We start from the raw sequence: 16,842 nt of genomic DNA on the forward strand, positions 1-16,842 counted from the left end.
CTCCAAAACGAGGGGGTCCCTCCCCGCATTACTTTGAACCCTAAAGTATGGCCTCAGCCCACTGAGTCTGGTCTCACGCTTTCCACAGCAGTCGAAACAAACCATGGACACACACATAGGCAAACACACAAAGCAATCAAATATGGTTTGACAATTGATTTGTGTGACAAAGGTTCATGACATACTGAAATGTGTTGCAACACTGAGCGTAAATCAAAAACATCTTTGGTTATTTCATGTTCGCATACTGTTTTGTTGTGTTTGAAATTATAATTTGAAATAATTCCACATTTCCAGTGACTTTTTTTAATTTCAATACAATGCTATGTGTGACCGCACAATAACGCAGAGCTAGATTTGAGTAGAAATGTGTAAACTTGAAGAAAGTAAGAAAATATCTCTCCCTCTCGGCTACTGCTCAACTGATTAAAGAAACTACATCAGGCTTTTTTTGTTTTTGTTTGACACAAACAGAGCACTATTCAGACACTATTTGGGACGCAAATAAATCACAAAGCAATTAGAAAGCACAACGCTGTCTTTTACCCTTCACACCACCCAGGCCTGTCATCACCAGAGAGACTTTCAGCTCCCTAAAACAAAAACAAAAAAAGAGGAATAATAAGAAGGAAGAGAACATCTGGCAGTACTCTCCAGCACTCGCAGCCTGATGTCCAATCCGAAGGTATTGACAGTCAATTAAAGCTGGACGACAAGTTTACACAATAATTTCAACTTGAAGTTTAAACAATATCAAACAACAACAACAACAAAAAAAAAACCTCTGCATTTCACTGATGTAACCAAAGTGCTTGGACAGTTTGTTTTCCCAAATAAAAGATAGGTAAGAATGTCCCCCCACAAGATGGATGAGGTGGATGGCACATCCACAAGCCTCCCTGGGATTTACAATGCCTAGAGGTAGACCTTGAGAGTCAGAGGTCATCAGAGAATAGAATGAGTAGGGAAGAGATCATTATGACAGAACACTATCCCGTTGTCCAGTTATCAGGCAAAAGGCTATCTAGGACAGTGTAGGCTATCTTTGACACTGGAAAATCTCCCACAGTGACCACCAGCAAGTCTGCTGGCCAAGTCAGTGGATTGTTCAGCAGCTCCAGAAACAGATACAGGGGAGCGGGTTCATTCTCCCAGTGGGATTAACCTCTGGACCACCTTTCAAGGCTTCATCGAGGTGTCTATGGGAAACTAATGAGAAATAATGAGGCCATCAGATCTCACTGACGGTCCGGTGTTCCAAAGACTTAAAGACAGTATCATCATTATCTTATTGCCGGCTTCTGCCTGCGAGTTATAGCATGAAGGCAAGAAGATGTTGGCACTGTGAGAGGAAATTCAAAAGCCGCCGGGGCAATGAGATTACTGCAATGTCACTGATGCTACATAACTTGAGAAATCAAATGCATTTTTAACTTGAAACATGAGTCATCAAGAGTCATTTGTCACACAGTGGTACATGCTTGGCAGAAGCCTGGGCCTGAGCAGAAAGTGCACCAATTGTACCAAGGACATGCAAAACCTCATGTCAGCTTCAGTCAAATTTTGTTCCAGCGCAGGCCAACAGCATCAAGTGTAATCATGCAGTTTATTTATATGAATCTTCACTGCTTCGAGAAAGGGTGCTAAAAAAACAAAGCAAAAACAAACAAAAAAACGATTGATTCATCGACAAAGAGTTCCAAACCGGGGTTTTAATACATCTGAGCAGGATATGGTTTCGTCACACCACTCATCTCAGACTCCTCCTGAAAGCCAACCAGACTTGATGTTGCATAGCAGGAGTGTCCATTTCTTAAAAGACCTGGCAATGGGAAAAGGAAAACAAGCCCTATTTTTTCCATTCTTTGCCTCCAAGATGAGTAGAACAGCTCTGACCTACTCTCTTGGCCTGGGGTTTGGCTGACATGGAAGCTTTGGCTTGCTCACTGCCACTCAGCCATGACATGCACAGCTACGGATGGCAAGAGTTCACGTCAAAGGCCAAAGCTGCCATGTTCCTTCCAACTCTTCCTATGCTGTTTTTTTTTCCACATGGGTGCACCTCTGCATGCCACTGTCAAACTAGGTGAAGCAAAGGTGGTGTTCTTGTCAATCACAATGAACTAGAGAGGGGATAACAATATCAGCCACGCAAAGAAATAGTCAATGAAAGACCAAGATCTGCTTCAGTATCTTCACAGACAGCTAGCTGCAGGACACACAAACATGTCTGAGGTTCAGACAGTGGTCAAACACGCATTTGTGGAGTCACACAGCAGTATGCATGTTTCATTTTTCAAAAACTTGAAACTGGCCGTCTGGCCGTTATGTCCTGGGAGAAGGGTTTGGTTTGTTGGGATCACTGTATTATCTGCCAAATCTGAAAGTGTGGTTAGTAAAGCTGCAATGATTAAATGTCTCTTGGTAAAGTAAAGAAGCCAAAAGCAACTGGTCGCTTCGATGGTCAGGCAATGCAATGGAAATACCCGCAAACTTCAGAATTCAATTGCAAAAGAGAGGACTTGAACGATAACGATTCAAAAGCAAAGAAAGAAAATGCCATTGTTCCCGAAGCCAACAATCCAGTCTTTTACAGTACACCTTCGAAATGCATTTCACCAGGGACAAGATGGTCGCTACCGTTGGGGGAATAGAAAAGCCAATGGTCCAATATGCAGGAGAGCAGTCAAAGCAAGGCAGGAGTGCACAATGCGCTCTAACAAAAATTATTAAATTTCCCAAAATTAAAAGGCAAACAAGGCTGGTGTAAAATATGACCCAAAAAAACAAGATTTGAGTAACAAAGACACAAAACCAGACACCGCAACAGGACACACTTCAAAAGCTGGTTAATGAATGAACCAACAAAATCAGGAAGAGACCAGGGAACTAAATACAAGTAAACTAACAAAAGATGAGGAACACCTGGACAAGACAAGTTACTGAGGGAGCTGACTGGAAGTCACAATTGACCAGGTTCACGAGCACAAGTGAAAACAAACAAAACAAAACAAACTAATATGCAGGAGAACGCATGAACCACGAGAAATGACATAACATGAGACAAAACTAAACATAATCTCATTAACAAAAAAACTGATCATGAAAACGTAATGGCTTTATTCTGTGTAACTACTGTAATTTCCACACTCAAGGCACTTTGGAGTTTCAGGCGCACCTTCAGTTAATGACCTATTTTAAAACTGTTTTCATATAGAAGGCGCACCACATTATAAGGCGCACAGGATAGAAGCTACAATAGTGGCTGCAGTTGTGTTATGCATACACTAGATGGAGCAACGCAAAAAGGAATATAATACAGGCAGGGGACACTCTGAACCAGTTGCCAACCAATCGCAGGGCACACCAAGACGAACAACCATCCGCGCTCACACTCACACCTAGGGACAATTTAGAGTGTTCATTCAGCCTGCCATGCATGTTTTTGGAATGTAGGAGGAAATCGGTGTACCCGGAGAAAACCCATGCAGGCCTGGGGAAATTACAAAACAACAAATGAAAGGCACACACACCTCGTGGGCTCACATCCACAGGGTGCTAAATATCCTTAGAAGTCTTGCGTGTCTCCTTTTTCCTTCGTGTAATCAGTAGTTACCTATGCTTGTGGCATTATCTTCGTTTCATAATGAATGTGCAGAGCTTCCAGAGTAGTTGTCTGTTTGAGTGTGTAACCATGTTAACTAGTGTCGGGTAGAACCCTTTTACGTTCCAATGGGTTCCTGCTAATAATCACCACTAGATGGCATAGGAACACACTAACAGGAAAACAACTCAATGGGGAATATAAAGAGATTGTAACACCATATATAAGGCGCATCGGATTATAAGGTGCACGGTCGGCTTTTGAAAATATTTAATGCTTATAGGTGCGGCTTATAGTGCGGAAAATACGGTATATACAGTAACCTACCTTTGTTCCTCAGTAGACTGAAGAACTTTGGGTTTGACATCAAAAACTGTTTATGAGAATACCATTTCAGGTTTTCACCTTGATTTCATACACTCGCAAAACCATTCGAAGAGATAGACTTGCTGTAGTTGCAAATCATAACTTTAACGACGGCATCAAGTCTAGGACTCATTCATGTTCTGTGAGGCTTGTCATCTTCATCCTCAGTTGAGGTTTATTTTCTCCCTTCAGTCCCTTTAAATCATCCACTTCTATCTCCTTCCGAACCTTTTTGTTGTTTTGGCAGTGTGCTTGGGGTCACACCATGCCAAATGATGAATGGCCTTCCGATCAGCTTGGCTACACGTTTCTTTTAAATGGCAGACACAAGATGACTTCTGAGTTCACTTTACTGCTGTCATTATGCAATATACTGTATCATCAATGAAGATTAGTGAGCCCGTCTGAGAAGAAGCCTTGCTATACTATTACCTCCACTGTTTGACAGATGAACTTCTATATTTGGGATCAAGAACAGATATTTTGATTCTCTCTCTCTCTCCAAAAGCCATCGGTAAAGGTTAATCTTTGTCGGATCCCTCCATAAAATGTAATACCATTTTTGGGGGGCTTGTCTAACAACTTTTGTACAAAACTAGCTTGACCTTTGTATTCTTCTTGTTGATTAGTAGTGTGCATTCTCTGGTATTCGGTAGTTTGATTTGTATTTTGAGTGACATGTTTTGGGACCCGAGAGAGCCTTTGGTGACTTAAACATCTGCACTTGTGCTGTCTCCATCCACTTTAAGGTGAACAAATAAAAAATTGTCATCAATGTATTTGCAATTCTTGTTTGTTCAATACGCAGTCCAGGCAGTAAAGGCAAGTCCTACTGCAACATGCACCATGGACATGTTGCTCATATTGTGTGGAGATATACTGTACCTCGATGTAGTTTGCTGCAAATTGTTGCCAGAACAATCCATATTGTGAGGATTTTACTTTTGATCATGAAGTCTTCTGCAAATAATTTATTGGGATACATTCGCTCCTGACCTTTGAAGGTTTTTGTTCATGTCTATGGCTTGAGGTCTTTTGAAGTCAGCATGGTTTGGTGAAAACATTGAACAATCTTCCAATGGTTCCTCCATTACATTATTGTGTCTAAAGGTTTTGGCACCTTCCACTTGGGCTTCATTTTAGTATGCCTGCCAGCAGTTTGTCTCAGAGAACCATGATTTCAAGTTCCTCACTGTTTTCATAAGAAACACTCAGCCAACACCTCCTGCCCCATGTAAACTCATAAAGGATCACTCTCATCTCTTGCTCAATCTCTCTCTCTCTCTCTCCCATTCTCTCTGACCTCACGTTAAAATTGTGATTAGGACAGGGTGCTATATGAGGAGGTGAGGGAGACATTCCATTAATTGGCTTCGGAGTCTGTGATTGGCTGGTGACCAGTCCATAGTGAACCCTGCTTCTTGGCCAAAGTCAACTGGGATAAGATCCAGCACACTTGCAACCAGAGTGTGAATAAGCTGTATCGAAGATGGATGGACGCACTGGAGTTAAAGTTTAACAAGAGTTACTAACATTTCAAATGACATCTGTTATTGTTATGGCTTTGGAGACTTGAATACAATACAACATGTGGAAGGATTTTCAATTGTGCATTAAAAATAGTTTCCAAGAAACAAAATGATGGCATGAGTCATATTTACAGGACAGTCAATGTTCAAGTAAAATAATGGTTATATTATACAGAATTTGAGCATGTGGGCATAACATGTGTTGCTTTGTGACTGGAGAGTTTAATTTTGTTAAATTAATCGTCATCCAGATGACTCATATTTAAATGGAATTCTTATTCTGCAAAGTTATTGCTTTCTCAAACTCTAGTCAAAATATGTAGGATGGTGTGGAATCTGCATAATTCTGCTGCATGGGTTTTCTCTGTGTACTCCGGTTTCCTCCCACATTCCAAAAACATGTGTGGCAGGTTATTGGAGCACTCAAAATTGTCCCGAGGTGTGAGTGTGAGCGCGGATTGTTGTCCATCGATATGTGCTTTGTGATTGGCTGGCAACCAGTTCAAGGTGTTGCCTCCTGCCCAAAGACAGCCGAGATAGGCGCCGGCACGCCCGCGACACTTGTGAGGAAGAAATTCACACACATACACACACACACTTACACACACACACACACATATGCACAACGACTATAGGCCTGTCGCCCTGACGTCTGTGGTCATGAAGTCCTTTGAACGCCTTGTGCTGAACCACCTAAAGAACGTCACCGGACCCCTGCTGGACCCTCTCCAGTTTGCCTACCGGGCAAACAGGTCTGTGGAAGACGCAGTCAACATAGGTCTGCACTACATCCTCGAGCACCTCGACAGCACAGGGACCTATGCAAGGATTCTGTTTGTGGATTTCAGCTCTGCGTTCAACACCATCATCCCGGAACTCCTCACCCCCAAACTTCTCCACCTCGGTGTGTCCCCTACGATCTGCCAGTGGATCCTCAGCTTCCTGACGGGACGGACACAACAGGTGAGACTGGGAGCAACAACATCATCAATACGCACCACCAGCACTGGAGCCCCACAGGGATGTGTCCTCTCTCCACTGCTCTTCTCTCTCTACACAAACGATTGCACCTCAACAGATCCAGCTGTCAAACTCATAAAGTTCGCAGACGGCACCACGGTCATCGGTCTCATCAAAGACGGCGACGAGTCTGCGTACCGCCAACAAGTGGAGCAGCTGGAGCTCTGGTGCAGCCGACACAACCTCGGGCTGAACACGCTCAAGACTGTAGAGATGATCGTGGACTTCAGGAAACATTCTTCTCCACAGTTGCCCCTCACACTATCCAACTGCCCTGTGTCAACCGTCGAGACCTTCAAGTTCCTGGGAATCACAGTCTCCCAGGACATGAAGTGGGAAGTCAACACCATCTCCATCCTGAAAAGGGCCTGGCAGAGGATGTACTTCCTGAGGCTGCTGAGGAAGCATGGCCTGCCACAGGAGGTGCTACGACAGTTCTACACGGCAGTCATGGAATCAATCCTGTGTTCTTCCATCACGGTTTGGTTTGGGGCCGCCACAAAAAAGGACAAAATCCGACTTCGACGGACAGTTAGGACGGCGGAAAAAATCGTTGGCACCGCCCTACCCACTCTTGAGGACTTGCACACTGCAAGAATCAAGACACGGGCACGGAAAATCCTCCTGGATTCCCCGCACCCTGCCCACCACCTTTTCCAGCTACTCCCCTCAGGCAGACGCTACAGATCCATGCGCACCAAATCCAGTAGACACTTAAACAGCTTCTTCCCTCTAGCCATTAACTCCTTAAACAGTCACTGACGTAGTCACTCTTCTTGTACTACAAATACTGCTACTGGTTACTCTAAAATGGTTCAATGATTTGTTGTTTACGATGATACTAATGCAGCGTGTTATACCGGAGACAAATTCCTTGTGTGTTCTACATACTTGGCCAATAAAGATGATTCTGATTCTGATTCTGATATATATATATATATATATATATATATATATATATCCATCCATCCATTTTCCGAACCGCTTGATCCTCACTAGGGTCGCGGGGGGTGCTGGAGCCTATCCCAGCCATCTCCGGGCAGTAGGCGGGGGACACCCTGAATCAGTTGCCAGCCAATCGCAGGGCACACAGAGACGAACAACCATCCACGCCCACACTCACACCTAGGGACAATCTAGAGCGTCCAATCAGCCTGACATGCATGTTTTTATGGAATGTGGGAGGAAACCGGAGCACCCGGAGAAAACCCACGCAGGCCCGGGGAGAACATGCAAACTCCACACAGGGAGGCCGGAGCTGGAATCGAACCCGGTACCTCTGCACTGTGAAGCCGACGTGCTAACCACTCGACTACCGGGCCGCCCTATATATATAGAGAGAGAGAGAGAGAGAGAGAGAGAGAGAGAGAGAGAAAGCACAACATCTGTCTGCAATTCCTGAATGCTGAACCAAATTTATCATGTTTGGGATGCTCGGGATTGGTTTAATAGACTGTGTGTTCCAGTTCCTGCCAATGTCCACGAACTTTGTACAGCCATTGAATGGTGAGTGAACCAATATTTCACAATCCAAAATCAACAACTTGATCATCTCTATGCAAAGGAGATGTATTGCACCGTTTGAGGCAAATGGTGATCACAGATACTGACTGTTTTTCTGGGAGTGTATGAGGAAACTGGGATGGTGTGCGGAGAGGAGGTGGTGGTAAATTGTTGGGAAGGCATGCAGGACTAAAAAGGAATGGACAGTATCACTTACTGGAACACATATTGAGTTCGGGGCTGCGCATGCCGTAGTAACCAGCTGGACAGTCATGAAGACATTCGCCATACTGTCTCATCCTTTCTCTCCGGAGAAACAGGAAAAGTTTAGGCTGGCAGTTTACACAGCCGTTGTCTCTGGAGCACACTGAGCAGCCTTTACAGATGGGGTATGCTCCATAGCTAGCTGCAGGACATAAAGGAGAGGCAATCAGCGAAGGCGACCTTAAATCCCACAAACTCTTCCCAGCTGAAAGTACAAAGATTTAAAAGAAAACATTAATGGTCATCATTTAACACAGTTTACATGTTCAAAGGGAAGTAGGAAGAAGTAAAAAAAAAGATTATACTTCTACCATTTGTTCTTTGTGTATTTTGACTTGTTTCATATTAATACAATCATAGGTCATTCATGTCGTATATCCCAACAAGAAAAGGAAAAAAAGTCAACATATAAACCTGCTTAAATATACAAATGGATTTACACTTATACATATGCCAACAGCATATGTACATGCACAGAGCCTTGAGAAACCGCAGGAGTGATGTCCAGTTGATTAGATTTTTTTGTTGAACTGCAAATATAGATCTTGATTATCTTACACCTCTTATGCCATATCTCTCTAATTTATTCAGTAACACACAATGATCCATAATATCAAATGCTTTATTCAGATCAATAAAAATCCCAACGGTAAATTCCTTATGATGTATACTCATGGCTATTGCGTCCGCAAGTTCCATTGCTGTCACTGAAGTGGTCCATTTCTCTGAAGCCATATTGATTTTCACTTAAAAGCATGTTTCTGAAAGTTTTTGAGTCTAGATGAACATTTTTGAGAACTGTATTTGTGGTGACATTGCTCAATACTCAGTGAATAGGTGTCTCTCTCCACTTTTATAAATAGGAATGACTTCTGCTATTTTCATTTTTGATGGAAAGATACAAGCTTTGAATGACAAGTTACATGTATGTGTGAAAGGTTGGTGTCATGGTTCTGTTTCGCCTTTGCCATGCTTCTGCCTATTACGGCTCCTTCCCTTCCTCCTCTGCTCTCCTCTCCCTCTCTGCAGTGCTGTAGTGTGGCAGGAGGCAGGGGCTCATCTCCTCAAAGGGGCCACATCAGTTTGATTAGGTGGCCGCCTAATTAACCAGCTTCTCCCATTCATCATTGACGGTCACACTGTCTTGCCACGTGTTACAGCATCAAGAGTTGAATGGTGGTCGAGTTTATCCGGTCATGAGTATGTATTTGAACCAGGTGACTTTTAGTTGCCATTTGCTTCATTTTTGGTGCCTATCTCTGCTTCCTGGGCTTTTCGTTTGGCTCCCGCCGCATAACAGAATCTTCCGTCCAAAACAAAAATGGAACCAGCAGAGACGGAGAGTCTCAAGCTTGCGCTTTCTGCGCAAGGTAAATTGGTTGTCCACCACTAAATGACACTGCAGCAAGTGGTGGACCACCTGCAGCAACTCTCTGCCAACTTGATCCGGTTGAGTGAACAGCCGGTAGCCGTCAAAAATCATCTCCCTTCATCCAGCTCCTTGGGTTCCACGCCCTCTCAGAAGTCATCTCCCAGAGAGCATTTCATTCCCATCCCTGCTAGGTATTCTGGAGACTTGAGCACCTGCGCACAATTTCTGTTGCAATGTACTTTAGTGTTCAACCAACAGCCTAGTAATTATCCTACAACTCAGTCTAAAACGGCCTTCATCAACAGCTTATTATCAGGACAGGTGGCCACTTGGGCCTTAGCCATTACTGAACAAGAATCAGAGTTGCAAATGGACTGCAAACAGTCTACAGAGGAAATTAAGCGTACTTTCGATCACCTAGTGTGGGGTAGAGAAGTGGGCGTGCAAATTTTGGACCTGCATCAGGGCAGTTGGACTGTTTCACAATATACTGCTAATTTCCAAACTTTTAGCAGTAGAAGTGGGTTGGGTGACTTGGCTATGATTAAAGATGGCAGTAAGGGAGGAGTGTGGATCACTCAATGAGCTAATTAAGTTGTCCACGCGCATAGATGATAGACTCAGGGAAAGATGGAGAGAGATGACGGACCAAGTTTGTCGCCCTCCGACGTTCTCATCACTTAACCCAGCTGGTGCAGGGAACTCCAACTTCTTTTTAGCTGTCAACACTCCTGAGCCTTAATCTGTTTGCCATCCATGACTGCAGATGTTCATGCCTTCGATGGTGGAGTATGCCAACAACTTGCTGATCAGCATGGGCATGTGCCCCTTTATGGTGAACTCAGGCTACCAACCTCCTTTTTCCCAGCCAGGAGTCCGAAGTGACAGTCAGGTCCATCCATGCCCATTTTCGCAGAGCTCAACGGGTCTGGAGGGAGACTCGGGCAGCACAGAGCGCAATCGGCCTCTGGCTGACCGGAGACGGATCCGAGCCCCGGACTACCAGGTGGGGCAGACTCTGGTTGTCTGCACGGGATCTGCCCTATTCAAGTGTATTGTCCCAAAATGGCTCCCCGCTTCATTAACCCCCTTCCCCATTGACAAGATTGTCAACCCCAGTGCAGTCTGCTTCCACCCTGTCTTCCATATGTCTTCCCTGAAACCTCCTCCTCCCCTCATTGATGGCCACCCATTCTCAGGCATGGCAGAGGGTTCCAGTACCTCGTTGAGTGGGAGGGGTACATCACGGAGGACCGCTCCTTGATCTTGCGTTACCTCATTTTGGACCCACAACGGCTGTGGGATTTCTTTGCCCGCCAACCTGGTAAACGCGGTAGAGCACCAGGTGACGTTCGTTGGGGGGTGCTGCTTTCATGGTTTTGTTTCGCCTTTGCCATGTTGAGGTGCCTACTCCTGCTCCTCCTCTTCTTCCTTCTCTGCTCTCCTCTCCATCTCTGCAGGGTTGAACTCAGAGGCGTAGACTCACCTGTGCCACATAAGGTTGAATAGGTGGCAGCCTATTTAACCAGCTTCTGCCATTGTTCTCTGCCGGAGGATCTTTGACAGTCACACTGTCTCGCCATGTTCCTGCTTTTCCTCCTGCCAGGCGTTCCAGCGTCAAGAGTCGAATGATGATCTAGTTTATCTGGTCATGAGTATGTCTGTGAAGGTGCTTTTCAGTTGCTACTTCGTCTTCTTGAATGTAATAGTTTTGTTTTTGAGTAAATTAATTTTGTGTTGCTAGTTTGGACAAGATAAACTTATTTTTGGTGCCTATCGCTGCTTCCTGGGTCCTGACCTTTGTTTCCTTCATGGCACATAACAGTTGCACTACACAATCAATCCGAGTTTTTAATAGTCTCACACCAATTTTAAAATCTGATTATTTTTTAATTATTATTATTATTATTGTTTAATTGTTTTCATACGTTGTCATTTACAGCACAAAGGAACATCGTGTAGGCCTTGTTTTAATATATCTGTTTCAAATGTTTCTTGGCTCAGAATTTATTTTGCTAGGTTACAACCAATATTGAAAAGTTATTCATTCGCTATTTTTGCAATTTTATCAAAACAGCATTATCTTTTATCAAAGATCAGACGATCACAGAACACTTGGAACAAACCACTCAGACATACTGTACATTCACACCTATGATCAATTTAGTGTTCAGTCAACCAAACATGCATAATACAGTATGGGAGAAAACACAGGGAAGCATGAGACTCTAACCCAAAACTCATCAAATGTGAGGCGGACGTGCTAACCGGCGTATGCCGCCAAACCAAACCACAACTAGAAAAAAAAATTACTGGAGTCTGATTAAAACTAAATCATGCTCATGCAAACCACTTGGTTTTTCCCATTAACGATGGAATTTGCAAAAACAGAAGTTGTATTTTGCCTTTCCTTGCTTATATTTGAGTACATAGAAGCCAGGTGTCAATGATGAAAAACAATGGGCAATGATTAATACAACAATATTATCTTGTGTAACCAAATGTGAATGGCCTGAGTACAAAAATAAAATAAAATAAAAACAAAGCATATATAAGCTGAATTCAAAGCAAATGTCCAGTTCAGGAATTTGTCTCTCATGCAAACTTTGATTTCTTCTTCTCAATGTCGATTAGTTCTGAATGTGATGTGACTGTGACAATTTTGGTCAGAGCTGGCATCCATGATGACTCAGTTAAGACAAGGGTTGAAAACCCAAAAAGCCGCAGTGACTTGTCTCATCTCAAGTTGCATGCGGTGGACAAAAGGTCCAATATAAAGACAGCCGTTTTCCATGGTATGTGACTTTCTGTGCGATGTCCTAAGCATTGCACTCACAGGAAAAAGTCCTTGGGCAAATCCAGTTTCTTCAAATATAGGAAATGTCAGTTGATCCTCGCCAAGTCTGAAATATCCTTAGCAGTGACCACGCAACAGTGCCGATCCAACTCAGCGCCCTACCACGATTCCTAATAAAACGTTGCACGCACAAAAAACATGGACAAACCTTAAAAGACAGAGCATGCCTGCTTTATTGGCAGTGGATCATCATACATATTCGCTGGATAGATTTAAGAAGATGAATAAAAGCCATGATGGCCCGGTATACGTTGGTTTATAATCATGTGAAAGCCGGTTAATTGGTCTCTCTCTCTCTCTCTCTCTTTTTATATATATATATATATATATATATATATATGTGTGTGTGTGTGTAGTATTTGTGTGTGTGCTAGGAGTCTTTTGGGGTCATGCTTGTTGCTAATATCTTACACAGAGTTTCATTATCTAAAGTGGATACAATTCAGATTAAGTGTCACAAAAGCGGTCTTCAGAGATGAGGACAATCGGGGTAATTTAAAGTTTGTTAAAATTGGCCACCTGATTTTGAACTACACAGATGAATCAGACCCAATTAATTGGGGGGAGGGGGGGGTCGACTTAAGAATCAGTCATCTGTTGTCAACATGTATTTTATTTGATTATGTCTGTGCATGTGCGTGTGTGATCATATCTGCTTTTAAGCGAATGGAAGAGTTGTATTCTAATGTAATGCCGCATGATTTGAAGGAGAGTTCAGGTAGCAAATAGAGATACTTGTTAAACTGTGTTGTAAAATATGTTCGTGTTCATTGGTCGTTTAGCTACAACATTTTAAAGATCTGCCATTTAACGAGGTAGTCAAAGTCATGATGTGGAACATTTCATCAATTGACAAAGTTATGTAATTGTTATATCAAACCTGTCGAAGAGTGCCAAGAGTGTGACCTCATCTATTTTATGGCTCCACTGTTGGATTTCAAAATGTTTCGCAGGTGTCTTGTAATGTTGCGGCGAGCGAGTCTTTTCAGCTATTTTATTGCATTTTCTCCTGCCGTCTTACCATTTGACACATTACCTTCTCTCACATTCTCCATCTGCCGTAATAACATTGGATTTACACTACTGCATGCTAAAATAATATTGCACTGACAGAAAAGGAAAGACATCTTGGCAAAAGTAATGAACTGTGTGGCTGGAAAGCTCATTCTCTGGCTTGTTTCGGGCTGGCTCAAACCTATAAATATTGCCTGTGCGCTATCAATAGAACCATTAAAATAATAGAGAAATCAGTCATATTAGAACATTGGCTGGTCAGACAACATGGACACTAATCTTTAATCGAATAAAACTTTTTTTGATGGATTTATTGAAAAAAAAATAATAACACAAGTGTGTGACATATCGTTGCACTGCTCTGAGAATTTGAATTGCTATGTTTGATCCTGTGCAGCAGATCTCACGTTCTGGATTGAGTATGTAACTGGGGCAAAACAAAAAAAAATGGCTGGGTAGAGTGGAGGCAACCTTTTCTGCTGATTTTGGGAGATTAGCTTGTATTTTTCTGTGGAAAAGGTTTGAGGTTCAGGCCACAGGTATGTCAGAAAGCAGGCCATATTTCAGTGGCTGGAGCTGCACTGTCCTTGCCTGAGAACAATGCCAGCCAGTGCACACAAATCCACCAGCCGGTTTCAGCAATTGTAAAATATAAACTGCTTGGGAATTTAAGTAAACCGGTGATCTGAAAACTGTAGAATCAAGCTATTTTGACGCATTTCACAACATTTGCGAGTGGCAACAAAGACGAGATGAGAGATGAGAAACTCAAGCAAGCAGCTGATGTTGCATCTCGCATGACTGACCTAAATTGGTAGGAATATGTTCTTTAAACACGTAATGCATCGGATGCGGCCTTTTATTGTTTCTTTTCGTACAGCAGACACATTTTTTTTCCAAATGCCTTTTGCATTTTGACACATGCGTAGCTGTGTTTTGTCTACATCGTGGCATGCCACACATCTTTTATGTTTGTTTTGTTTTTGTTTTCCTCTGTCAGTCACGTTGAAACACAAGTAATTTAGTTCTACAGAACGTGTGTCTTTTTTTTTTTTTTTTGCGAGATTATGTTTTGAGGTTTACCAGATTGAATATGTTCAAAACTGGATCGAGGCTCACATGCCATTTGAAGAGGCCCTCCCCGCATTCGATAAAGTGGATCGTTTTTGGTTTCAGCCGCAGAATACATATAATGTGAAGCAAAACAAGTCCACATTTCCCACTTCTAACATTCAAAGTGAAAATTCCACTGAGCCCTAAAGCGCTGTATTTATGAAAAGACAAGGTCCATGCATTCATGGCAAACATCAGTGAAGAACCCCGAGTGAAGATTTCTTACTCAGTGTGACAGGGCTGCAAGGCAAAGTAACTTGTATATAAGGCCACTGGTCTTCAGGAACCACATTAAAACGTTTTCAAATATCCTCTGCATCACCCGTCAACAATCTAGTGTGACAGCTCCATTCTGAATTAATGTAGTGTGCTAAAGAGAGATTATATGTGACATTTGGATTTACAAAGGAAAATGTATTCAATGTGCACAATATGTTTGAAAGCTACAGTTCAGCATTTTTTGTCTTGTTTGTAGTCTTTGAGATTTATGAATTGAAAAATAAAAAAGAAGGCCAACAGTCAAACTAGCTGTTAATGAAGATATTTTCAATGATGATAAACAAGCCCCTCCAAAAAAACTGAAACAGTAAACAGAATTCCTGTATTTGTATTCTAGACACCTTAAGACGATTATGCAAGTAGAGACCAATATTACTGCTTTATTTCCATGAAATTCCATCTGGATCTGATATAAAAGTTAGGATTGAAGCATTAGGTGGGCAAACGTGAATTACATAAGCCTACGGCCACATGACATCATCAAATTTTTTCATTCTTCTTTCGTCCTTCTTGTTTGGCCTTTCATCTGTTCCTCCTTCAGTTACTCAGTGGTCATTTGGGGTGGGGGGGGGCTGAATCTTGTTGTTAAGTATATATGGATGCAGTATATGGTCCTATTCACTTCTGCCATCGAGAGTTTGTTGGCGATGTCATGATCTATTTATTGTTTTTTTGAATTGCCTCAGTTACCAACTGAGGGTTTTCTTTGGTTTTCCCATTTGATGTCTGTTACTTGGCACACCAGTGATTTATTTCTTCTGCAGGCAGTACCAAATGGTTGTACTGGCTATGGTCATTTTTCAGGCAATGGCTCTGATTGGTATTCCAGCTCATCTCAGTTTCACAACTGCTCGTTTTTCACCCGTAGACAACTCAAATTTGTATTTTAGGTGCGTCTGGTTACACTAAGACTATAAAATGCAGTCTTTAAAGGCAAAACCCACGTCTTTTATATTCTTTGGATAATCCATGTAATAAGACACCATACAAAAAAAACAAACCAATCCATAAATTCCAATACTTTTGCTCACATAAAACATGGGTGCGTTCAAAGAGAAGGTGCTATCTTACAAGGTTTGCATACAATCCACGTGTAAATAAACAGGAAAACAAATGTTAATGGTTTTATACACATCTTTGGATGTCGAAACAGTCTGACAAACCTCAAGTAAAATGTCTTACCGTTCCAATACATTTGCTGTGGACTGGCATTGTATAAAACTGTATAGCAGTTGTACTGTATTCGATGGTGTTGGATGATTTTTTTTAAGGACTTAAGGCATTACACAGAGCCAATCGCCCGATGAGCAATTCATTTTGAAACCCTAATAAAATTATTGACTTTCTCAGAAGAAAATATTTCCAATAGGATTTAATAAAAACGTCACCTTATTCATTAGGAAGCTGCTATTCTGAACTACATATTTCACGAATCCTGTTGGAACTGGTTTTCTATAAAGGTCACCTTCCAGTATAATACATTTTTTTTCTGACAGTTTGATTCATAACACATGTCAATATGTGTCTGTGACATGATTTGAGGTTCACACTCGTGCGGTTCGTCGTTTGCATGGAATAGCCTTTGAAAATCGAAAGCGTGTAGCAACGAGCGGGTTTGAATTTGGTACTGTTGTGGTGTCCGATTGTGACTCATTATTCAAATGCGTGCCCATTTTATGTTTGCAACCCGCCCATTCAACTCAGGCAAAATGACTCACGGTTACAATGCACGCATCTGAAACTGCGTCAGCTGCCCATCTCAGATGATTTCGGAAATGAAATGCTGCAATTCATTTTGAAAGAAACTCCTAAGGATTTCCGATTTTAGTGTAAGATGGCTTCGCCAAGTCAACGGTCTTTCACACAATGTACAAGTACATTTCTGCCTTTCAAACGAACCACCTACATACACATTTACAGA

General features: G+C 42.3%; 1 protein-coding gene across 1 annotated transcript in view; it reads right to left on the bottom strand.

Moving 5' to 3' along the window:
• Positions 1-16,842, bottom strand: part of rspo2 (R-spondin 2) — a 73,524-nt gene that overhangs the window by 33,243 nt on the left and 23,439 nt on the right. Inside the window, exon 2 of the mRNA XM_086114478.1 lies at positions 8,240-8,428. Within this exon, the coding sequence (XP_085970604.1) occupies positions 8,240-8,428 (189 nt within the window). The remainder of the gene's footprint in view (positions 1-8,239; positions 8,429-16,842) is intronic.

This window comes from Hippocampus guttulatus, chromosome 6 (assembly GCF_054856545.1).
Source record: "Hippocampus guttulatus isolate MCC_2025c chromosome 6, RoL_Hgut_1.0, whole genome shotgun sequence".
Taxonomy (NCBI): Eukaryota; Metazoa; Chordata; class Actinopteri; order Syngnathiformes; family Syngnathidae; genus Hippocampus; species Hippocampus guttulatus.